Source organism: Gouania willdenowi, chromosome 12 (genome assembly GCF_900634775.1).
Source record: "Gouania willdenowi chromosome 12, fGouWil2.1, whole genome shotgun sequence".
Lineage (NCBI taxonomy): Eukaryota > Metazoa > Chordata > Actinopteri > Blenniiformes > Gobiesocidae > Gouania > Gouania willdenowi.
In genome coordinates this window covers 26793176-26819132 of record NC_041055.1, presented here as the reverse complement: position 1 = coordinate 26819132, position 25957 = coordinate 26793176, and the positions used below count along the sequence as shown (strand labels likewise).

The following is a 25957-nucleotide window of genomic DNA, read 5'->3' as shown; positions in this document are numbered from 1 at the left end:
TATTAAGTAATTATTAATCAAAAGAAACACCAAAAGTCACAAAAACAACTAAATTAAGCAATAGAATGAATAATGAAAAAACCAAGACACAAAATAATAAAGCAATTAAACATGTTTTTGCTTGTATATAAACACAGACAGTCCAACCCAAATCTAAATTACAATAAACATACAAGTAATTGAAAAATGTGAGTCCAATTAACAGTTTAAAAATAATTTATTGGTTTTATGTACAAGGAAAACAATTTAGTAGAAAACCAACCAGGAGTAGAAAAGACAAATGTACAAGAGTTCATCTTTACACTGCATTGAGGACGTCTACTGCTGCATCTGAAGTTAAAACAGAGCAGGAAACACTTTATTTTAGAGCTTTTACACAGTGAGGAAGGGGCGGCGACTCACCATACCTCCAGCCACGCCCTCTCCCCCTCCTCAAAGAACATCAGCATTATTTCATTTCCGTAGGAAATTGTCTGGGATCCTGTCAGCTTTAAACAATAATGTAAATATGTGTGTCTTTGTATGTGTGTGTGTGTGTGTGTGTGTGAGGTTTAGTTCCCTCTGCATAAGCGACCAGATAGAAGTGAAGGCCTCTGGTTGTTTGAAGTCTTTGGTCAAACCGGTTTTTCAAGTCAATATCACATCAGCATCGATGCTGTGTCGTCGCTTTTTATGTGTGTGTGTGTGTCCGTTTTATCTACATGGAAAACAACAACAAAAGAAGTCCAACAGAAAAAATAAAGCTGAGTAACATTTCAATACATTGCACGTTATAATACTGACAGTATGTGATACACACTTCTTTGAATGCTCCGCAGCGAAAGCACGACTTTCATGCCCACAACAAAAACAAAAATAGGGGGGAAGGACATTTGTCATCAGTCAATAAAACCAAATCAGCAATTATTATCACTCAGCTAAAAACGCCAATAAATAAAAGTAATAATAATAATAATAATGAGTAATACAATAAAACTCAATGGTTATTAATAATGCGAAAAAGCAGAAACGTGCGATAGGATTGCAGTCGGGATTCAAACTGCTAACACTGCTGATGCCGGACTCAAACGAAGATCTAGTAATCATGGAGACAAAAACCCCGACACACAATAATACCAGTATGTACCACTTAGCTGTGCTAGTATTACGGCTCCCACACGCTGAAAACGCACAATTTCACAGCTGGACTTGATCGAATCAATAGAAAAATAATGCTTATAATACATTATTAGGAAAAAAATGAGTCATCAGAAAATCTTTTAAAAATCCTGTGAGGTATGAATCGCCTCCTGAGGACACGCTTGTGTGTCGTTTGCGACGACTGTTGGCTCGGAGGCACTTTCTGTGCCTTTCTGAACGGTTCATGAAAAAAAAAAAAAAAAGCTTAATAATGGTCGCCGACAACTTTTAGGTTTCGATCGTGCTTTGAAAAGCTGCGTAGTTTTTTCGTTTGTGGAGGTTTTTGAAATTAAAAGTTAAACAATGCAGAGCCCCCTTTAATTTGTATCTCCACTTCACACAGATAATACTGACTGAACCAAACACACACACGCACGCAGTCTTTTTCCAGTCAGTTGCTCTGTCCATGGAGGCTCCACAGTCTCAGGACAGGGTGCAGTCGTACGCCCCCTCCTCTTCTCCGCACTCCTCAGGCTGCTCAGGTGGGTGGTCCTCGGTTGGTGGCCGGGAGAACCCCCCCAACGGTTCCAGGGAAGGTAAAGTCAGACCTAGAGGAGCAGCGATCCCCCTTCCGTCCTCCGCACGAGGTGCAGCGGAACCCCCCAGTACCTCTGACACACCCAGTTTGGAGCTCTGGCAGACGGGCTGGAACGCTTCAGGCTGGATCTGCTCAGACACCGAGTCCATCAGATGCTGCAGCTGAGGCTGAATCAGGCTGAGGAAGGGTTTGTAGCCCAGGCTGTGGAACACACGGGAGACACAATCACAAATGGGGTCATTCCACGATATTTCAACAAATAACCCATGCACTTCAGTCTAAAAATGTTTTTTTTTAACCATTTGTACCGTGATTATTCAATAGGCACACTGTAATTTTTAGTTTGACCGAATTAAAACTTTTTGAGACGTGGTCAATTAAGTGAGGAGGTATGTGTCAATTTCCACGCATCCTTATTTTTCTTCCATTTTCAGCTTCCAATATCTCAGGAACTACATCATATACATATACTACTTTATTTACTACGCTTTTGTAATATATGTACATACATTTTTCTATTTGTAGCCTACATGGTAGTACATACATGATATCAGGGTTGCGGTCAATTATAATTTTAATTGTGTAATTGATAATTAATTACAATTATAGTGTAAATATAATTGCAATTGTAATTTATTTATTTATTTATTTTTAAAAGGATTTTTTGGGCTCTAGTGGCCTTTATATGACAGTTGCTTGACAGGAAGGGGGTTGGAGAGAGCAGGGAATGACACGCAGGAAGGGGTCCCAGACCGGGAATCGAACCTGGACCCGCTGCAGGTGAGGAACTATGGCCTCTGTACATGGGGCGGGCGCTCAACCCACTGAGCTACACACCACCCCACAATTGTAATTTAAAAAAATCTGTAGCTGTTGTAAATGTAATTAAATTGTAATTGAGTTTAAATAATTTACTTTGTAACTGTAATTGCCATAAAAATTGTCAATTATAATTGAACAGAAAACTGGGGAACCATGTTATAGTTCTATGTACAGTTCTACACATGTAGTTAGCAATTATTAAAATATGTTTCGTATCAAGTTTTCACACATTTCACCATCCTAAAAAAATTGAAATCTAGGGGTATACTGACACAAAAAAGGCTTGGATGCCCACACTAAAAATATTGATACCTATATTTTCATTGATTAGGAAGCCTAACAAGGTAACCAATAAATAGGAAAGAAATTATATGATAGATATTAGTTTTTAGTGTATTTTATGGCTGATTTAGGACCCGTTGTCATAAGAGATGCTAACAGAAAGCTAACAGACATGGAAGTTTACCTTTTATGAGGATATTTATTTCAGGCTCAATAATTGTGATTAACTGTAATTGAACTTTAGTTATTGAAAACGTAATTGTCTTTCTGAGGACAAAAAATGATTGTAATTTAAATGCTGGTAACTGTAATTGTACTTGAAAATAGGTAATTGAAAACGTAATTGTTAATGAAAAATGGAATTGACCCCAACCCTGGTTGCAGCAACCAATATCAACCAGAATTTTGAATGAAATAAATTATATAATACACATTATATCTTCACCAGTTAGTGGAGGCCCACAGGTCCACAGCCAGGAGGCCGTTCCGGACGCTCTGAACGGTTTCTGCAGGGACTTCAGGACTGTCCAGGAAACTGATCACCTGCTTGATCACGTTAGCATCGCGCAGGATTAAACCAATCACCACGCACCACTCCAAACAGCCCGCCTCCATGAACACGTGGAGGAGGTACCTGAGGGGAAGCCAGAGGTTAACTGGTCTAATCGGAGCCCTGAGGAGACAAGGTGGTGGTGATGGGCTGGGCCTCACCTGAGCTGCACCTGGGACTTGTGGGGCCCTTTGTTGGCAAGTTCCATGGAGATGTGCTCCAGCTCGGCCTGACTCAGGCTCAGCGTGGATGTGTTCTCGTCCACCATGGTCCAGTCCCCATCTACCACTGAGCTGGTCTCCGTCAGGTCTGTGGCTGAACCGATGCTGTATTCCTCCACTGGTGAGGACAGGGACAGGAGAGAGGGTGAGCACCTGCCTAACACCGGACTTCCACTGGATGCGTAACAACTCCAAAACGTCTCCGCTTTGTAATTTAAGCGCAATCTGCTGTCCTTCAATCCCCATCACCTCTGTCTGTGCTGTGTATCTTTTGCAACAAGGACTCACGAGATCCCGCTAATTCATTTGAAATAGCACGATGTAGTGAGTTGTAGTAAATACAAAAGGAACCACAAAGGCAGTTCATTCCGTCCTTGGACAGGAATAGAAGGAAATCCACTGGGTCCTGCCCTGTAGATATTCTGTGGAGATTATTGTGATTAAACCATGGATAAGTGCAATATGCAATTATATGTGAACCAATCCTGCCTAGAACCTGAAGAAAGCTGGAGGTCAATGGGAAGAGGAGTGTGGAAGCGAGGCAGGGATCCAACTTAGGATACCGCTTCTTCCATTGTTTTTTTTAAAAAGTACTTGAATCGGGCCGAACATCCACGTGTCGGAATTATGGTCCGCCTTGAACACTGAATATTTTATTTTGAAAATAAACCGGATATTTTATTCTGTGTCTATGCACCATTTCCTGTCCCGCACGGGCTAATCTTTGTCCAATTGCTGCAGCACAGCTCCAGCGTCTGGCAAAAATAAAAGGGCTGCATATTTGCTGCAGGGGCTCTGGCATGCTGCAGCAGATACGCGGCTGTGCTGGAGCAGACTCACATGGAGTGGAAATTGGCACATTGACTTTAATGGAAACCTGTCAGCTGTGTTGCGGTTCCGCAGCAGTTTTGGAGCAGTTACGGATCCGGTGGAAATTGGGGGTGGGGCCAGTGTCGGTAGTGTCAGTAGCTGAGTGATCACCTTTATTGGTGAGCAGCGACAAGAAGGCGTCGTGTGTCTGCGGTGAGTTCTGGTTGAAGTGTGTAGACGACGCCGTGTCCATGTCTTTGGCGTCCTGACTGAGCCTGTCCATCCACGTGTGATTGGTGGGAGGGGCCTTTGGTGGCGCCGTGTCCATGTCGGTGTTGAGCAAGCAGTCAGCGGACTGGGACTTCAACAACTGGGTGCTCAGAACTGGGAGGATGACAAAATGACATCAGGAATGTTTCCTTGCTAGTTGTTGGGCTGGACGATATGAACCAAAACTCATATCTGAATATTTTTTCTCAAAATGGCAATATACGATATACATCTTGATATTTTTAACTCAAAGTCTCGCCAGAAAGACAATTCTGGGTTAAATGATGAAAAATGCCACACAGTCACATTTATTAACAAACAGCTGCACAATATGTGCCACTTTTGGCTTTTTCTCTTATAAGAGACAGCACGTGTGAGTGATTTCTGTAGTGTGGCTTGTTTAGGGAAAGGTCTGGGTTAGGACGAACTCAGAAATCCATCTAACTGTACTGTTCTGAGTAGTGAAAGCAGCGACTCCTAAAACGAGTATTTTAATACATAAGTTACCAAATATATATCTCAGAAATATGGGAAAAATTATAAAGAAGAACACTGTTTGACTGTACTCTATGAATAAGATCCGTAAGGTGTAGTTTTATGAATAAAAACAACAAAAAAAAAAAGATATATCTCAATATAGGCCAGTTTTTTTTCAACCTTGGGGTCGGGACCCCATGTGGGGTTGCCTGAAATGTCTAGTAATTGGTAAAAAAAAATTATTTAAAAGTATTTGATCATTTTTCAAATCAACATGTCACACACAATAAAATATCAAACAACTGCTTTCTATACTCTATAAATATCTGAGGTGGTGCATGATGCTCTTGTCACTTTTTGCAGTGATCCTGGCTACTCTGTGTTTGTGAAACACTTTAATAAACATGATCAAAAACGAATTCTACAAAAAACAAATGTCTCTGGGGTTGCCTGACATTTGTGATATTCAAAAAGTTGGGAACCTCTGATATAGGCGATATTGTGACTTTCTGTATCGCCAAAACATAAAATTCAATATATCTTGAATATCAAGAACTGTATTGCCTAGCCCTAGCTAGCAGTAGCTCCTACTCACCTGTGCGACACCGCCCGTTCTTCAGCGGCGAGCTGAGGCTTCCTGCAGGAATGACAGGAAACGGCCACAGGAAGTCCTTGTGGAGCCTCTTCAGCGCCGAGACGAAGTCGTCCACTCGAGCCACGCGGTTTCTCTCTCGACACAACCAGCCGATGAGCTCGAAGCCCAGCTGTGCAGAGAAGCAGCCAAGGTCCCGCAGACGCACCTGCTCCAGGAGGTGACGGGCGTGACGCCACAGCATCATGTTGATGTACATGTTCTCCGCACAGTCTGTGTCTCGACTGAGAGAACACAAAGAAACCGTTACAACTACTAGTCAGGGTATCAGGGTCATTTCATGTCATTTCAACAAATTTTCAGGACATCCCACGCACTTTGGTCTCAATCTACCAACTGGTCCGTGATTATTCAATAGGCACACAGAACATTTTTAGTTTGATTGGAAGAATACTTTTTGAGATATGGACAATTTTGTGAGTGGAGTATGTGTCGATTTTCACCAATTTTCAGCTCCCAATATCTCAGGAACTACACCACATATGAAACTGAAATTTAGTAAACTAATACAGCTCCACCTAATCTCTTAGAATGTACATACTTATTTTCTGATGCAATGATTTTTATATTTCTTATGTTATAAATGTAATAATAAACAATAAATAATTATGAGACACAGAGATAAGCTACAAGGGCCTCATGTAAAGGTTTTTCAATAATCGCGAATGGTGAAATAGCACAAAAGTGTTGGGATCCAAAATATAAATGAAGAAGTTGGATAAAGAAAATTTGTTTTATATCCCAAGAAGGAGTAACCTTTACACTATAAATTAAAACAGAGATCAGATGTTTTCTTACATTCCCACATGCAGATATGGGCCAAAGAAAATAGTGGGGCAAAATGTATTTTTTCAGATTTCAAGAGACTGTTACCCAAGAACCAATGCATATATGTGACTAACCATTAGTGGTGTGAACAGTCTAAGTACATAGCTCAAAGCTGATCAAATTACAGGGAGCTGAGTCATATGCAAAGTTGTTTACTGAAGGCCCAACCATTTCGAGTCCCAAACCCAGAGACAAACTTATTTCCAAATTTGATGGGCTGACATTTCCACCAGATAGGATGTATAGCAGATATTTTTGTATATTCTGAGTAGGTGGAGCTGTCGTACTAAACCTAAAGTTTCCTATGTGATGTAGTTCCTGAGATATTGGAAGCGGAAAACAGAAGAAAAATAAGTACTGGCGAAAATCGACATCAATTTGCCATATCTCAAAAAGTTTTCATATGATCAAACAAAGGCTACAGTGTGGGGTCATTTGTTGAAATGACATGAAATTATTCATCACGCTGACACGCTGTTTGTTTGTTTACCCTTTAGGCGAGGATCCAGAGGGCATGCTGAACGTCTTCTGGAGGCTGAACTTTCCTGCTGTTACTGAGTCAGCCGACTGCGACAAACTGATGCTGCGATTTCTGAAGAACTCAAAACCTCCCGTTGAGGTTGGTTCCTACAGAGAGACATGTTTGTGTTGATGTCAGCAGAAAAGGCTTTACTCATTGGCTACGCTTAAATTCTCTTTAGTGCAACAAGCCACTACTGACTGACATGCAACTCACCTGAGTGGTTGGCGTTGGGGGAGGAGTCTCCGTCTCCCCTGAGCCAATGGCTTTGAGGAATCGGATCATGTGACGGCACAGGTCCCACTTGCCTTGTTCAAGCGCCGTGTTGAAGAGCAGAGTGGCGTGCTGCCTGCTCACCGCTGGCACCTCCATGTTCTTTAAGTCAAGAAAACATCTTTATTAGTGATGCACCAAATACCGAAAATGCACTTTCGGGCCATTTCCAAACAACTGACACCAACAACCTATTATTATTTCATGAAAACATAAAATAATGTACATTATTTTATATTGTACATTGTTGGAATGAATAAATACTTATATATATTTTTAACTGATTTGTCCTTTGAAGCATGAATATTAATTCATACAATTGCAATGCTTTGATTTTAGTGCTGTTAGTACACAGTCATAGCTATAAATACAATGGTACTAATAATTCGCATAATAAATTATTTCGGGTTTTGGTTTCGGCAAAGAATTTTCAGTTCGGTGCATCTCTAATTTTAATTTCTGGTCATTTCTTCAATGGGTTCTCAAACAAGCGGTAGGGACTCAAAATTGGGTAGTGGAAATGTTATTAGTGGGTCGTGAACATTTGCTTTAGTAAAGAATAATCAGGATTCATAAAAGCCTTCTCACACTTCTAACAATAGACAGTAATCCTTTTCAACTATTTATTTAATATTCTTACCATCTTTATTGTCTAGGTCATGGTGTGCTTTAAGGAAGCGGTCGAGAACCACAACCACAGTAAGCTTTAGTTAACGCAGCACATTGAAAGGTCATTGAGCTGAACTTTGACCTTCTCCTTACCTGCAGTATAATGAGATAGGACGCTGCTGTGTCCAAATCCTGAGCCATTAAACACTCTTCAAACAGATCTTTGGGGTTTCCTACTGCTGCGAACAAATAGTTCCACAGAGCGTACTCTGTCTTTCTGGCGCAATGGACGATGGTCTGGAGGAAAAGGGGGAACTCTGTGATGAACTTGGCCACGGTGGGCAGCAGGGGGTCAGGGATGGGCTCCCGAGATGTTGCCTCTTCTTCCAGAACAACGTGAACCATCAACTCCATGACGTGAGGAAAATAGGGGAGGGAGGCACACGACTGGGCCAGCATCAAAGCCTGTGAGAAGAAGAAGAAAAAGAAGAACCTCAGTCTGAGGCTGTGTTGGAAATCGCAGCGTCTCTGCCGTACGAGGGAATAGTGATGTTTAGTCATTTGGGCTATGAAAAGCACAAAATGCTGACACTTTCAAACTTACCTACGTACTGTAGGCTGTTGGTAATTGAAAAATAAATTATAATTATATTATAATTAAAACAAATAATCAAAATATCAATTCACCCTTGGGTACGCACTGCCTACCCTGACTGCACGTCACTGGTACTCATTGAGTTTGCAGTGTTTGTAGTGTATAGTACAGTGTGACATTTCAAGAAGGCTAAATACTGCAGGTGGGCAGAATTTGTCCTTCAGGGTGAGATGATAGGTGCATCTGCATACCTGCTCGCCCAGGTTGCGAACCAGCAGTTGCCTCAGGATGTGATGGAGGTAGATCTGTGATGTCCTCTCCACGGTGCAGTAAGGAAACACGGCCTCTAGAGGCTCAGAGGACCCCTGCAGGCCATCGTAGGGCACGGTCTCGTTGGTGGCGCCCAGCACCAGGGCATCCTCAAACAGCACGGCTAGAGGGTAGATGTTGATGTGGAAGGGCAGCATGATGCGTCTGGAGAGGAAGGAGTGGGGCTTCCGGTGGTCTCGGGGGAAAAGAGGCAGCCACACTTTCATTCCTGCCTCACCGCATGACAACCACAGAGCTTCCAGTAGGTGGCGCTTCTTCTTGTTGGAGCGGCAGGTGGTCCAAACGTTCTCCACACATTGAGCCAACACAACGGGAGGACAGAAGGGAAGCTGACGGAGGAAAAACAACAGGTTGAAAGGGAATTAAGGGTGTAAATCTATTCTGTGTGATATATTGCGAAAGTTCACCACACGATTATCGCATCAATCCAAAAAAATGTCCAAATCGATTTTCTTTAAACAAAAAAAAACCATGCAACATATGCATAGCACGTAAACGCCCGGTCACTCTGTGTCAGATAACCACATCAAACCTAGTTAAACTAACTCACTCCTCACTTTATTTTCATAAAACATACTCGGCACTTTTGTAGATCATATTATGATGAAAATTTTAAGAACATTAGTTTTAGAAACTGAATGAAAAATGGGGGTGGGAAATAAGTGCTACTTCATCCCACCCCCAAGCTCTCTTTAATTCCATATTTTTCATCCTCTTTAATTTTTTTTTTTTTTACGACAACCCACAAAAATATAGATGTAACAAATGTATTAACTGTTCAGTTTCTTGGGAAAAGAAAGTCAAAGAAAGTAGCGAGGAATTTTTTCTGCAGGACTTTCTTTCCAACCCAAACTCTGCTGATAAATAAAAACCTGATGCAGCCGTTTGGACTCACCAGCTTCTTGTTGATGCCTGGCGTCTCTTTCTCTCGTACCTGCGGCCCTGATCTGTCCCTCTGAAGCATTATCAACTGGCCAGCCAGATTCAGCATTATGCTCTCAGCCATGCAGGCCTGCGAGAAAACACACACACACAGACGTAAAGAAAGCATCCATACACACACAATTGTTTTTGCTCACTGAGGAGCATGGGCTTTGGCTTTTACCTGCTGCGGGGCTTTCAAAGTGATTCCCGTCTCCGTGCGCACGGACGTCAGTGTGACAGAGACCACCAGGGCCGGGTGGGGGATGTAGCGAGACATCGACACTTCCTGCAGCAGCTCCACGTTGACTGATGGGTTTGGACTGCAACACACAGCACACACACACTTTTAATCAGGCTCTTATTTTTAATGAAACAAACTGGAGTTAAAAGGTTTCCTGCTGCAGAAAAAACTATTTAGTTAGAGCTCTGGTTAGGACCAGGGTTGCAGTATAACTCATAAGGGTTGCGGTCAATTGTAATTGTAATCGCGTAATTGATAATTAATTACAATTATTGCATAGTTATAATTCAGATCATTTACTTTGTAATTGTAATTTGCATTAAAAAATGTGATAAAAAAAACTGTCAATTACAATTTATTTAAATGCAAACCTGGTGAATCATTTATTTTATTTTATTTTTATTTATTCAGTTTATTTCCGACATCATCATCTAATAGTTCTATGGTTTACACATACATGGTTAACAATTATTAAAATATGTTTCATATCAAGTTTTCCAGTACCTGTCAGTTCTCTTAAGGATCATTTTACCATAGAAAAAAATAAAAAATACTAAACAAATCTTTGGGTATACAGACAGGACAAAAAGGCTTAGACGCCAACAGCAAAAATATTAATACCAATATTTTCATTGATACAGATACCTAACAAGATAACCAACAGTTGAGAAACAAATTACGTTATCATAAGAGATGCTAACACAAAGCTAACACAAGAGGAAGGTGAAGTTTTATGTCATTATTTATTACAGGCTCATTACTGGTGATTAATTGTGATTGAACAATAGTAATTGAGAACGTAATTTGCAAACTTGTGAAAACAGTATCAACTAAAACGATATCCGTTTAATTGTTTTCTGGGTGATTTGTGATTTTTATGCATTATTGTTATAATTCTATTTATTTATGCTGCAGATGTGAGCAAATGTGATGAAAGTGTGCAGAGGGGCCCACCTGTCGCTCCTCCTCTCCATGCTATAGAGGCAAATGGAGCAGTCGGCTCTGAACAGGATCACCATGTCTCTGAACACGTTGAGCAGCAGAGTGTCTGAGTGCAGTTTGGTGACCGAAGCAAAGGCGTTGTCCAGGTTGGACGAACGCTGATAGAGCCGCAACTGGTTGGATGAAAGGGAGACATTACAGAGTGAGACTGGCACAAGGCAGAGTGAGAAACAAACCAATGGCGTCCTGCACACCTGCTCCTGCTGGTCGATGAAATTGTAACAGGCCACGACCACAAAGTCCTTCCACCAGGCCAGGCCTCCTGTCACGGTCATGTTCTGCTCCTACATATAAAAACAAAGACTCATTTCCACACTCGACTAAGTAAATTCAGAAAAATAGCTCTGACTTTAGAATTCAAACTATTTAGGAGGCATTACAAACCTGAGTGATATTGCCAAACAGCTTCCATTTCCTTGTGAATAAGGAATAGTGCGCAAAGCCACGCCGTCCTGCCACAGCCATGCATTGGCCTGCCGTATCAATGGCTGCAAACTACACAGAAATGCACCAAGACAAAAGGTAAACATTAATCACTTAAAAAATATGAATTTTCCTTTAACTCTCACTGTTTAAATATGACCCCATGTGGGGTCGTCTGAAATGTCTAATAATAATAAAATTAAAATAAACTACTGATTAAAAAAAATATATGAATATATATATTAAGTTGTATTTATTTATCCATTTTTATCTATCTTTTTTGCACAATAAAAAAAACATAATATCACAAAAATAGACATACAGTGCAGGAAAAGAAAGACCGTTCAAAGAGCTTAAATATGTATTATTCTTTTTCAAATAAAACCAACTGTATTCTATACTTTCACTTTCTCAAATGTTAAAATTAAATGCAGAATAAAAAAATATCTGAGCTGGCACATATTGTCACTGTGCATTAAAACTCCTTAATACTCTGTAGTTGTAACACACTATAAACAATATGATCAAATACCTAATTCTGGGGTCGCCAGAAATTTGTGATAAAAAAATAAGGTCACGACCTAAAAAAAAGTTGGGGGACCACTGGTTAAAACATTTACCACATTTACCAAAATAGCATTGACAGTGGAAAAAACCCAACAGCTGCCAAATTATACAATGAAGAAAAAAAATCCATAATGCAACACAATGATAAACCTTTCACTATATACTTGTTTACGCTTGCATTAAAAGTTTTGTGCTGTAGTTTCATTATTTCATATTTCTATATTTCACTGTGAATCACACTCACCCGTATTGGCCAGTTGCTCTCCAAGTATGTATTGTGAATCTGGAAAATATGAGATTTGTTTCTTTATTATGGATAAGTATGTAATGACTAAACAGAATCCACAAAATGTAAATCTAGTCTCTTAAAATTCATTGATTTGCGCAATTGGCTTGTAGAAGAAATCTCAGACAAAAAACTATTTTTTTTTTTGCTTATAGATAATAAAGCTCAACAATTAAACTTTTTTCAGTTAATTTCAGCTCTGAAATCATGTGACAGTTTGTGACTGCACTGTTGTGTCCCTACCTGGACCACGTGCCAGTGCTTGTGTCCCAGTAAAGTGCTGAGTCCTTGAGAGAGAGAAAAGTCGGGGCTGGGGTTGTGGTGCAGTGGGCTGCCGTCCCGGGGGTCCAGGTGTATCCGCGGCTGGTCTGAGCTGCTGTGGATCTGCATGGGGTCACCGCAGGTCAGGTAGAGGCGGTCCTCACCGTGGAGTAAAACATGCTCCTGGTTACTCTGTGTAGACAAGAGTGAGAGGATCAACATTTAACGCATGTGTTTGTATGTTGTATATTTGTGTGTTAAAAGTGTTTTTGTCGTGGTTCTCACTGTGCAAGGATTGACTGTGAGGGCACTTTTGATAAAGTGGAACTGTAAGATGCCAGCCTGTGGGGAGGAGTGAGGAGGGGGAGGAGAAGGTGAAACCATCTCTTCGTCCTGTTGCTTTTCCTGGTTCCTCCTCTCCTGTTTATGAGGGAGCACCCAAAGGTGATAGCCCTCCGCTCCCCAGCTCTGGAAACAGCATGAAGACCAGTAAACACAACTCCCAATACACATAATCACACAGGGGAAAGTAATGAATTACAAGTACTCACAATACTGTAATTGAGGTGCTTTTATGGGTACTTCTACTTAAGTACGTTTAAAAAGGAGTAAAGTCATTTGTTACATTTCTACACAAAATGAAACGTCCAGACAACAATCAAATGCATCACAACAAAGCCGACTAATCAGATTAAACGTAACGCCCGACGCCAAAACAGCATTGAATGCTAGTTATTTTCTCTGTTTTATAGTTCATAAATGTAGCTATACTTAGAGCCTGATGAATTTTCTTATTTCTAATTGAATTAACTGGTGTTATTTTATTTTTTTTTAAAAAGAATTGTACATTTTGACAAACCTTTTATTTTATACAGATGCCTTCGTGGAAAATAAATTAAGTTCCAATTGTTCAAGATTTTGTCTCTTCCTTTTTAAGTTTATACATGAGATGTTTACTGTGTGCAAGGGAACCGTGGCAAGATTTATTCCCAAACATAAACATGGGGGGTGAAAGTGATTAGTAACTATTTAATTGAGCTACTTTTTACTTGTACTTGTGTATTTTTATGTATGACTTCCTTGTACTTGCTACAATTTCAATGAAGTAACAATACTTCTACTTGAATAGAACATGTTAGTACTCTTTACAACTCTGCATGATCATCATCACATGCATTTTGAACAAAACACATGAAGGGAACAAAAACAACAAATCCACACACTAAAGAAACATAAATCATGTATCACGTATGGTTCTATCGTTATATATTTTAGTGAGAGAAGACTAAGCAAAGTTCACGCACCATTGAAGAGATTTTAAATGGCTCCTTCTTGGTACCATCGGAGCGATGCCTGATGGGAGAATAGGAATGCACCAAAATGAACAAAAGAGTAAAAAACAATTTTGCAATAAGATTTTACATGAAAACAGAAAGTATTTCCACTCACACAAAGTCCTCGCCCAAAGTGCAAATGAGATGAGCTCCGAAGACGCTCCACAGGGACAGACCACCATACTCCCAAGTAACCATGGCAACACTGCAGTCAGGTGACCAGCGGATGATCTTGACAGGGCCTGTTTTGTTGTAGGTGTCTGAAAAGAAAAGCATCATTTGTCAATTTATAATAAGAATTTACTTTTTTAAGCTTTGTAATACTGAAGTAGAAATAATAGTTTTTGGCTTTCATTTTCACTTTTCTCCTACTAAGATGAAGCTATTGTGTCAAATTTTTTAAACCTTGGGGTCGTCACCCTATGTGGAGTCGCCTGAAATTTAAATGGGGTCGCCTGAAATATGTTGAAAATAATTACTGATTAAAATATATTTAATGATTATTTTTTATTAATATTCCTTTTTGAATTAAAACACAACACACAATCTTAACCAACTGTAGAAATCAAATATAAATCTAGTTCAAATAAAATGTAGTAGAAAGAAAGAAAGAAAGAAAGAAAGAAAAAACAGTATAAAAATATCCGACCAGGCAAATCTTGTCACTTTTTGTGCAATAATCCTGGCTCCTCTGTATTTGTTACACAGTATAACAAATATGATCAAAGACTAACTCGAGAAAAAAAACTATATGGGGTCCGCCAAATTTTGGGATATAAAAATGGGGTCATGATCCAAAAAAGGTAGGGAACCACTGCATTATTGTGAAGAACTTAAAATACATGCGAGTCGACCCACCAGTCACTAGATGGAGCTATGGATTTTGATCTACCTAAAAAAACAAAAGCTGTCTATAGAATTTGAACAGGCATGTGCCTGCAGGTTTGAGAGGCAGACGAAATGTACAGAGGTCATGATAAGGAGAGATCTATAAAGAAGATAAAAGGAGACAATGAGATGATGTGTGTACCTGGATAGTGTTTAGGTGTGAGCTCCAGTCTGTGTGAGAGCTGCATGGAGCCTGTAGTTGTGTCAATCATGTACACCAATACAGAGCCGCTGAAAGCAAATAAAAAAATATTAATGTAATTATCATCAACAAACCCAGACTACTGAAAAACAAAAATAAACAGATTCAGTAGTGGATGAAAAAAAAAAAATCACAATTGTAAAACACGTTTTTAAATCATATTAGATTATCTTTAGTTGTCTTAATCTTTTTAGTCTGGATTTTTTTTTTTTCTCTCTTTTTTTCATCTGTTACTATTTCGGGACACCTGCAAGCTCCTCCCACATACACCACAGGTCGAGTTTTTTTTTCTTTATTGCTTTTACATATTAACAGTATTTCCATTCAGAAACATCCATACAAGACACATTTTCTTATTTTTTTAAACAAGAAAAACAAGATAAACACATATATACAGACAATTAAACCCCCACCCATAACCCTCCCCTGGCACATGTCTCATTACAAAAAAAAGAAAGAAACAAGTGCAGTTTTTTTGAGCGGCTGAAAGAAGAAAATAGTGAGAATGACCATTTAGAGAAGACATTCCTCGTAAACCCCTCGTTCACGCAGAAAATTGGAAAATTCGGTTATTCGCACTCATTTCTTAAAAGTAACAGTAAAAAAAAAAAAAAAAACAGGACTTGGAAAAAAATTAAGACAAAAAAAAACCTACATTCTAGACAACAGATTCAGACCAGAAAAATCAAACCAAGACAAAAAAGATTAAGACAAAATAAATAAATATGTAAAACCAAGACAAAACAAATATTACGACAAATAAATAAATAAATTTTTAAAAAAAAGGCAAAAAAAGGGATAACCATATGATTTTAAATAGTGTTATTCAATTGTGATTTTTTTTCTTCTACTACTGGATCTGTTTTTTTGTTTTGTTTTTTGTTTTTTCATTGGCCCTAATCCTCTTCTGTATGTTAGTGTTCTCGCACCAACAATAGTGAAACAAGGCGTTTTTCACTGTGTGTCATGCCAACTTGCTAACATATCTGTAATTACATCTGCAGCAAAAGCTTCTTCAAATACAGTAAACTGTTTGTCATGCTTCAGTTTCTCTTGCTACAATAATCCCAGAACAAACTCCACCGCTCTGAGCACGCCATCTCAGCCAGCCTTAAGAAATCGTGTCAAAAATATGTAGGAAGAAAGCGAGCACAGAACCTCCTGCCAACCTGGCAGATTGCATAATCCAGCAGGAGCATCTGACGAGCACACACTAAGGTTGCTTCTGCAAACACACACTAGAGCAACTATCTCTGTAATGCACAAACTCAAACACACTCAGGTTTGCTCTGTCCCGACACGGCGACACACACACACACACACACACACACACACACACACACACACACACACACACACACACACACACACACACACACACACACACACACACACACACACACACACACGCACACGCACACGCACACGCACACGCACACACGCACACACGCACACACGCACACACGCACACATAAGGGAGGAGACGTGTTACCTGGCACAGCCAAAGGCCATCAGTCTGTACTTGTTGTTGACAGCCACACATGTGCCATCAGCCACATCTGCTGCCCAGACGCCCTGCAACTGCTGGACACACACACACACACAAATACAGACGCACAATTTACACCCAACACAGACACACAATTTACACACACACAAACTTCCGATTAGCGAGTTAATTACCTACCGTCTGTTGATAAAGAGGTGGTATAAAATGAAGGTGAAAGTGAAATTGAAGAAGTTACATTATAACTAGAGGCCAGGGTTGGGGTCAATTACACTTTTTCAGTTACAATTATTCAATTCAATTCAACTTTATTTATATCGCGCAAATTACAACAATAGTAATCTCGATGCGTTATCAAAATATAAAATTCTTAAAAAAGAAAAAACCCATGTTCAATTATCTGAACTCAATTACAAATTAATTATGATTACGACAGCAACAGATTTTTTCAATTATAATTGTAACTACATCATAATTGTAAATAATCATCAATTACGTAATTCCATTTATAATTGACCCCAACCCTGCTGGAGGCCCATTTGCAATTTGGTGTGACTTGTAGCTTTAACTCTCACTGGGTAAATTTAAAACCATTATTTCCAGCATAAAAAACTGGAAAGCTTCCCTCCTTTTTCTTTTGATGTGAGGAACATTTTTTCTGATGAAATCCTCACTGTTTACTAACTGCCAAGTAAATGTAATCGCCGCTCGGCTTGGCCTGGGCTGAGTCACAATGTGATACAAATAAACACAATCAAAAAAAAACGCTGCACTATTTTTAAATACACTGAATTTTCTTCACTGGGAATGTCTTGCGTCATCACAGCTTGGAAACACTGTTATTGTGTTAGCTCCAAAAGCAAGTTTGAGAAAGATACACAAACATCCAGAGAAATGCTCGAGGAATGTCAACAGATCTCAACAAGATTTTCTTGCTTGGAGAAAAAAAAAGTGGTTAATGTGGTTAAAAAGTCAAGCTACCATGGTTTATTTGCACAATGAGATCAGCAATAACGCCCATGGTTATGGATAATAAATCACAGGAGGATCTAATGTTAACCTTAGGACAGCCGAGTAAAACAGAAAGAGAAACTAACTCAGGAGGAAGACATTGATCTGTATTTGTACGTAACTGAAATCGTTTTTTTAACCCTTGCTTTGTTATTGCACCTATCATTGACATCATCAGCAGGAGGGATGGGAATCGAAAACCGGTTATTTCTGAGAACCGGTTCCCAGTACCAATTCCTAGGAATCGTTTGTTTTCTTGCCTGTCAATTCCGCTTATCGGTTTCACTTACGTCGCAAATACGTAACAATAAACTCCTCCAGGTTCTGTATATTGTGTTTATGCTAGCACCAACTGAGGCTCTTTCCACCATATAGTTGTTTGCTGTCCACCGCGGAGAATCCACCTCCTCCACCCGCAGCTGTGCTGTCCTCCATTCTGCGTTTGTAGCGTCTCTGTTGCTACGCTAGTCACTTCCGGGTTCTGTGCACTCACGCAAAAGTTGCTTCTTGCACTGACTTTTCTCCCGAAAACAACAAACTTCTGCAAGAACACAGACGTCGTCGCCAGTTTATGTCCTCATAACAAGTAATCAGACACGGGAGACGAACTGGTACTGATCGTTGTCATTAGTTTGCTCTTTCACACGTTCACACACACGGCTGATGTACCAACGGGGACGGCGTCTCTGAAGGTCCATTTATAAAAATGTAAACAAAGGCTAAACTAAAGCTTTACCGTTTAAATACATTACAATAAGTGCAGCTGTACTTTTGGTTAATAATTTCTTTTTCACAGAAACTGTATTTGTTTTATGTGTGAATTCGTTTTGGATCAAGTTCAAAAGGAGCACTGTAAATATTATCAAATGTTTGTAGCCAAAATGTGTCATATGTTTAAATAATAACAATAGTAATAATAATAATTCATCAATTTTATATAGTGCTTTTGTATATATTATTATCCAGTGAAAACAATCTACACCTGGTGGATTAAAAGAGAGCTGATATTCCTGCAGGAAATTAAAGAGACAAAGATGAGATAATAAAGAGTTAAAGCAAACTAATCCATTTGTATTATTTGATGTCCTCACCCAATGAGAATCGATAAGAGAATCGGTAAGGAATCGAATCAATAAGCAGTATCGATAATGGAATCGGAATTGCTAAATTCTTATCAATTCCCATCCCTAATCAGCAGTCAGGGTCAATTATTATTGTATTTGCGTCATTGATCATTACAAATATGACATAATTATAATTGTGATTGAAAAAAATCTGTAGCTGTTGTAATTGTAATTCAGTTGAAAATTAAATTCAGATAATTGACTTTGTAATTGTAATTGTCATGGAAATTCTATAAAAAACACTGTCAATTACAATTTAATTAATTAACTTTTAATTTTAATAAACCATGTTTTATATCAACTTTTCCCACTTTTACCATTAAAAAATGTAAATATAGGGGTATAGTAACAAAAAAAATGCCCACACCAAACATATGAATACCAATATTTTCATTGATTAGGAAGCATAACAAGGAAACCAAGAGATAAAAAACAAATTGGATGATAGATAATATTTTTAGTGTATTTTACAACGCATTTAAGACATGGGTAAAAAATGACTCGTTATCATAAGAGATACTGTAATAACAGAAAGCGAACACAAGAGGAAGATTAGGTTTCATTGAGTTATTTATTAAAGGCTAAGTAATTGGGATTAATTGTAATTGATAATTTAATTGTAATTGAACTTTTGTAATTGATAATTTAATTGTAATTGAACTTTTGTAATTGATAATGTAATTGACTTTCAGGGGAAAATAAGTGTAATTTTTATTGTAATTAGATGCCAGCCCCGTAATCATAAGAGTTGTGATTTAACATGGATGATTGAAGACATGATTGTAATTGAAAAATGTAATTGACCCCAACCCTGTGTGTCCTTACATCCGTAGTGATGGTGTTGCTCAGAGGTGTGATAAAGCCCAGCCGTCCGTCACTCAGTACGACAGCAAAGCCGTCCAGGGTCACACAGTATTCCATACAGCGGATATGAACTCCCTCCAGGTCCAACGAGGGCCCACCTTAACAAACAATCACAAACAATTTGTTTAATGTGAGATTTTACATGCATTTTAGCAATAAAAAAAGGGAAAAAAACTTTAATAAATTTATAATAAATAGACATACAATCATGATTAGGGGTGTACCGAGTTGTTTTAGGAATGATTCGATACGAATCACGATTTTTTGGTGCTGATTTGATTCAAGGACACTATTGGTAAATTTAGAAGATTCGATCCGAAACGATTAACTCCGAAATCGATTCAGTAACTTTTTAGCCAAAATAACAACTCAACCAGTGTCAGTAAAATAAAACCTTGGATACTATACAGTGCAGGTGAGCTTTCTTAGATTCCTTGTAAGGGAATCATCTATAAAATAACAATGGACATAAACAAACAAGAAAACAACATTTAATGGCAAATGCATTCATATTTTATTTGATTAAATTCCAACCAACACTTCAGTTTAAATTTAACAGGATGTTCACTTTTCTGCTCTCATTCTCATTCTCTAAATACGTTTTCAATAAAAATACATATTAGGTTTACCTGACTCATCTGCTGGTTTTTTCCAACATAAAAAAAAATACAATATTAACATAAAGTGCAACTAACATCTGTTTAAGTCAGGTTAAATAAGCAGTGGTCAAACCTGATACTTTTTTTGTTAACATGGTTAATTGTTATCCAATGGTTATCATTAGGATTCTACAGAACTAATGCTAAATCTCGCTCGCCTGCTTCTCAGCAATGCTGTTCTGTTGTCTGCTGGCGTGTGACATCGTAGAAGGCAGTAACGTCTTTATAATTAAAAGTGCTTTTAAAACACATCCCTATAAAGTCTATCGTGCTTAAATCCAATGCCTTATTTCCTTGTATTGGGAAAAAAATGATTACCTTTTTCAAATTATTTTAGATAGATTCATCGATCTAATGGATGAATCATTGCACCCTTAATCATTATATTAAATATAGTGACAACATAATATCATTTGATTTTGGTGAGATTTAAGAAGCATCACATTAATTTAGTGGATTTATTAACTGTGCACGAAGCGTCTCTAACCTCGTGCAGACTGCAGGTCTATGGAGAAGGGGATTGTTGTAAGGCAGACAGCTTTGCGTCCATTGCTGCCCATTCCATCCCAGTGCAGCACATGGAGGTATCCATCTGCAGTACAAACCAGTAAGTCCTCCTGAAGAGTCTGCAGACTGGTGGGATGGGAAATAAAGAGCAATGTATGAGTAAATACAAGAATTCAGGTAGCTGGGAGAGGAAACCAGATAGCATGACACAAACACTCAGTTGTTTGTTAAAGCACTTTTGTTATCCTCCAAAAGTATACCAGTTTAAACGCTGACTATTGTACAGCCCAGAAGCTGAAAACACAGTCGTCAGATATTGGAAGGAAACCACAATGGTGGAGGACGTTTTTAGCTGAAGCTGCACAGCAGGAGATGTCAACTTGTCTCTGGTACATTCCGGCTATGCCAGTCAAATACCAACGGAACTGAGAAAGTGCTCCGGTTCAGAATAAGCACCATGTAATCTGTGTGCAAAGCAGCAAGTCGAGAAGAAGCGGCAAAATGAGAGGGAGAGGCGAGATAAACACGGGACAAACAAAACGAAGGACAAAAAACAAAGCTTATGCAGCTACAATTCTTGTCAGTCAGCAAACAAAAGAGGGCTGTGAGGGATGACAGGGAGGACGGTGATGTGAGCGACAGGCAGAGAAAACCTGACGTGAACAAAGCACTGAGGAAAATAATATATTTAAGTTTGGCTTCAATGTGTCTCATTTTGATGCATTTTTTAATTTGAAACTGTACTTAAATGGTGGTTTTTTCCTTTATTCCTTAAACATTTGCTGGTGTGGCTGCCTGAATAGATGCTTTATAACACATGATCAATAAAGTTAACATAGAATAGAATGGAAAATGTAAGCAGTGGCTCTGCAGGGTTGGGGTTAATTATAATTGTAATCACGTAATTGGTAATTAATTACAATTATGACATAATTATAATAGTAATTGAAAAAAATATGTTGCCGTTGATATCATAACTGAATTGCAATTTAGTTCAAATAATTGACTCTGTAATTGTAATTGGCATAAAAAAAAACACTGTCATTTACAAATTAATCAAATGCAAAACTGGGGAACCATGTTACAGTTCTATGGCTTACACTTACACAATTATTAAAATTGTTTCATATGAAGTTTACCTGTCAGTTTTCTTAAGGATCATTTTAGTATTTAAAGGAAATTGAAATCAAGGGGTATACTGCTCAGAAAAATATCAAAAACAATATTTTCATTTATAAGGAAGCCTAACATGGTAACTAAGATTTGAGAAACAAATTGGATGATGATGTTGTTTTTTTTGTGTATTTAACAGTTGATTTAAGACATCATAAGCAATGCAAACAGAAAGCCAACACAAGATGAAGGTTAAGTTTTCTGGGCTTATTTATTTATATTAAAGGCTCAATTGCAATTAATTGTAATTGAACTGTAGTAAGTGATTTACTTTCAGGGGAAAAATAATGATTATAATTAGGGACGATGCAGGAGGCACTATGCTGGCTCCTGAGTGGCTGGTGAAACTCCTTTGATCTTTGTTACCAGCCAATCAGGGGCTAGCTGACGGTAATGCTGGCTCTTGGTGTGGGGGGGGGCTCGTTTTATGGATTAGGTTCTTTTTTTTCCATCAGCAAAATAGGGGTGCATTTCAGCGATGCAACCTCACTTACATTTTCTTCAGGAAATGCAAAATATTCTAGTTTTAACTGTAATTGGAAAAAAATTCCTGTCACCGTAATCATAATTGAGTTATAATGGATAGTTGAAGACGTAACTGTAATTTAAGAATGTAATTTACCCCAACCCCTGGCAGTGAGCCACTAACACAAAAACAAACAAAAACCTGTTAAATCTTAAGTGAGTTCAGGTACTTTAAATCAAAAACCAGTAAAACACAAATATAGGGTTTTAATTGTCACCTAAATTTGTAAGATGACAAGGAAGGAACCCAAAAAAGCAGAACTAAAGACACTTACTGGTAGTTGTGAAAACTCTAATCTGTCTGAGTGAGTCTAGTAGACAAAACAAAGGTAAACAAAGGTGTATAGCATACCTGGTGATGGGGGCCTCCAGGTCCACAGGCTTCTTCATCTCTAAAGACAAAGCAGGGGCGCATTGCTCCTCCTTATAACCTGGCGTTACTTTAACACGAGGACTTCCTCTGTTACAAAAACAAAGGTCAATTCATTGATTAATATAAAGAAAAAAACTAGGCAAATTTTCAACGTAAAGATGTGAAGAAAAAAATTCCTGGATATGTTCCAACTTGCCAAAACCTATTCTGGTATGTTGTTTAGGAATGTGAAGCACATATGCACACACTGAAGGTGACATAAGATCTCCCAAAGCTTGGTTACTGAGCTGATTTTTCCCTTATAGCCACAATAATTAGCAAAGCTGGTTTCAAACTGAATATCAACCATTGGCTGTTTACGAAATGATTCTTTATTCTGTGAACATTAATGATTAAGAAAAATATGTGATATTTGACCCTCAAACTCAACCAAGTTCCTCTTTAAGAGTGGCTATATTCAGACACACTGCTTATGCAGGGTTTAGGAAGTAAGAAAAACACCAATCTGCTTAAAAGCAAACAAAACTAACACTTCAGTCTGGTTGAAGTGAGCCAAATCGGATTATTATTTTTGATTGAAATGAATAAATGCATTGTAATGTAATCTGATTAGAGTCTGTGTAACTAAGTTTCACACATTCAGAGTGACATTCCACCACTTATGTGTCCACATCACAGTGCCACTCAAAGGATTAATCCGATCACCTTAAATAAAGCACTAAATTCTAATAACTGCTTCATTTTTTATCATGTAAAGAGCTTTAAGGAAGACATATTTCAAATGAGAATTACGGTAGTAATGGAGAAAGTTTTTTAATTGCAACAAGAAGACAGTCATCAACATCCCCCGCCAGATTGGTTGTCATTGTAACTCACAACCTTTTCCTAAATTTCCTAAATCTAAGAACTTAGATGTATACATAGGAAAATATTATTACATCAGAATATAAAGCTGTCCCCTTTGAAGATACCTCGAACAGAGTAAAAAAAATGGCACAGAGGCAATATCTCCGGAAAAAATAATTGCGCACTTCTCATTTTTGAACTCCATCAAGGTATTGATACTCTAAAGTCACACACCAAATTTGGTCATCCTATCTTAAACGGTTTCTGAGAAAAGCTGTCCCATTTGATGATACCTCGAACAGAGTTAAAAAAACAGAACAAAGGCAATAACTCCAGAAAAAATAATTGCGCGCTTCTCATTTTCGAACTCCATCAAGGTATTGATACTCTGAAGCCACACACCAAATTTGGTTATCCTATCTTCAACTACTTTGAAGAAAAGCTGTCCCCTTTGAAGATACCTCGAACAGAGTAAAGAAAAACGGAACTAGAGCAATAACTCGGGGAAAAATAATTGCGTGCTTCTCATTGTTGAACTCCACCAAGGTATTGATACCCTTAAGCCACGCACCAAATTTGGTTATCCTTTCTTAAACAGACGAACGGAGCTCAAACCTATACCACCTTTCCTCACTTTGTGGCGGGGGATAAAAAGGCAGTCGTGTGAACAGGAGTTTGTGGTTAAGAGTATAGAGAGTTGACACTTACTTTGGATAGACAGGCTCATAGAGATACTTGTCATCACTGCTGCCCAATACATCAAACAACAGGATGTAGCCTTTCGCCGTCTGGAAACAGAGAAAACGATTTAGTTACAGCAAAAATATACCATACAGACATGACATTACGACCATTGACAGATGGACAGATTTACAACAAATATCTCTGTAGTACCACATGTGTTTTATATTAGGCATTAGGGTTATGTGCATTGCTATGAATCTGACGAAATAATAAAATTCACGACTTGCATGTCACAATGCGATATATCCTGATACTAAACAATACGACTTATCGTAAAATTACAAATTTCGCCTTTGCGTACAAAATGGTATAAAATACAATTTAATTCATTTTTTTTTTTTAAACTTGCAAGAACAAGTAAATGTTAACTAACTGTAGTTCAAGTGCCAATATCAAAAACAAGTGGCATGATTATCAAACATTTTTCAAACTTTGTTTCTACAGCAGATTCTGTTAAGTTCTTAAATTCTAAAAAACTAGTCACCGGGTGTTTACGTGCTATCTATGCGTTAGTGCAATTAAATGTTTTTTTTGTTAAAAAACATGATTTAAAAAATCGATTAGGACATTTTATGGATCGATATGATAATCGTGCTGTGAAATATGAAGATATATCGCCAAATTGATCTTTTTCGGAAATCCTTATGAGGCATAATTTAAGTATTTGATTAAGGAGGTTACAAAAATGACAAATATAAAAGCACAAAAAAAACAGTTTGACCAAATTCCTTCTGCTTGCAAATTTCTGATATGGATGAATGGATATTGGTTCTCTATTGAACAGCAAAGACAAACACATGCATGGTAAAGGATCAAATTCGGTTTGCAGTGATCCATCATCAAAGTAGTTTGGTATTATTATTATTACTATTTCTATTGATTCATTATGGTGGCTACATTATAAAAGGATATTTAATTAATATTCTTTAAACATAGAGTAAGCATTTTTTAAATAATTTTATTCAAGCTCAAACTATCAGTCTTTCTACCCTGCAGAGACACATACAGAACAAGAGTTTTGACACAGATATATGAGCTGTAATCTGATCAGGACCTCCCTTTTTACAGGAGTGTGCCTTTTGTTCAGCAACAAGTTCAAGACACAAAGACCAGTTCCTAAAAAAATATGAAAAAAAATGATGACAAAGGACGACAGAACAAAAAGGCTCATTCGTGTAAGGTTTATTAGTACTTTACTATTATTTGGAGGTGCATCTGATGAATAACAGTGCAATTTTGTACAGGCAAAGCAAAATGGATACATTTTTGCAGACAACAATAATAACATATATTACTGCATACAGATTTTTTGTGCATTTTTTCTGGACGTATAAACTTATTAGTCCTGCTGCTGTTAAGAAATTCATTAATTTTGATTATAATGCACACAAAAAGACATATACACTTTCAAAATTGCCATACAACATAAATCTATTTTCTTTTAAATTGTTTGATATTTGTACACTCTTTAATTTTCATTGACAAACTGTTTTACATTATTTAAGAAAAGGAAGAAACATCCAATTGAATGAACAAATAA

General features: G+C 38.1%; 1 protein-coding gene across 2 annotated transcripts in view; it reads right to left on the bottom strand.

The window, feature by feature from the left end:
- Positions 1–198: 198 nt before the first annotated feature.
- The window catches only part of ric1 (RIC1 homolog, RAB6A GEF complex partner 1), a 42387-nt gene continuing 16628 nt past the window's right edge, over positions 199–25957 (bottom strand). Inside the window, exons 3-27 of one of the 2 annotated variants that reach the window (XM_028463190.1) lie at positions 24382–24461; positions 22807–22914; positions 20737–20882; positions 19552–19688; positions 16577–16668; positions 15025–15113; positions 14110–14254; positions 13965–14013; positions 12946–13128; positions 12643–12852; positions 12358–12396; positions 11508–11618; positions 11318–11407; positions 11076–11236; positions 10062–10200; positions 9852–9968; positions 8878–9285; positions 8185–8496; positions 7366–7524; positions 7120–7256; positions 5745–6025; positions 4574–4786; positions 3533–3710; positions 3267–3455; positions 199–1918 (exon numbers count right to left, since the gene is read on the bottom strand). In XM_028463190.1, the coding sequence (XP_028318991.1) occupies positions 1603–1918; positions 3267–3455; positions 3533–3710; positions 4574–4786; positions 5745–6025; positions 7120–7256; positions 7366–7524; positions 8185–8496; positions 8878–9285; positions 9852–9968; positions 10062–10200; positions 11076–11236; positions 11318–11407; positions 11508–11618; positions 12358–12396; positions 12643–12852; positions 12946–13128; positions 13965–14013; positions 14110–14254; positions 15025–15113; positions 16577–16668; positions 19552–19688; positions 20737–20882; positions 22807–22914; positions 24382–24461 (4089 nt within the window). In that variant the 3' untranslated portion in view covers positions 199–1602. The remainder of the gene's footprint in view (positions 1919–3266; positions 3456–3532; positions 3711–4573; positions 4787–5744; positions 6026–7119; positions 7257–7365; positions 7525–8184; positions 8497–8877; positions 9286–9851; positions 9969–10061; positions 10201–11075; positions 11237–11317; positions 11408–11507; positions 11619–12357; positions 12397–12642; positions 12853–12945; positions 13129–13964; positions 14014–14109; positions 14255–15024; positions 15114–16576; positions 16669–19551; positions 19689–20736; positions 20883–22806; positions 22915–24381; positions 24462–25957) is intronic. The other variant, XM_028463191.1, reaches the window with a different exon arrangement.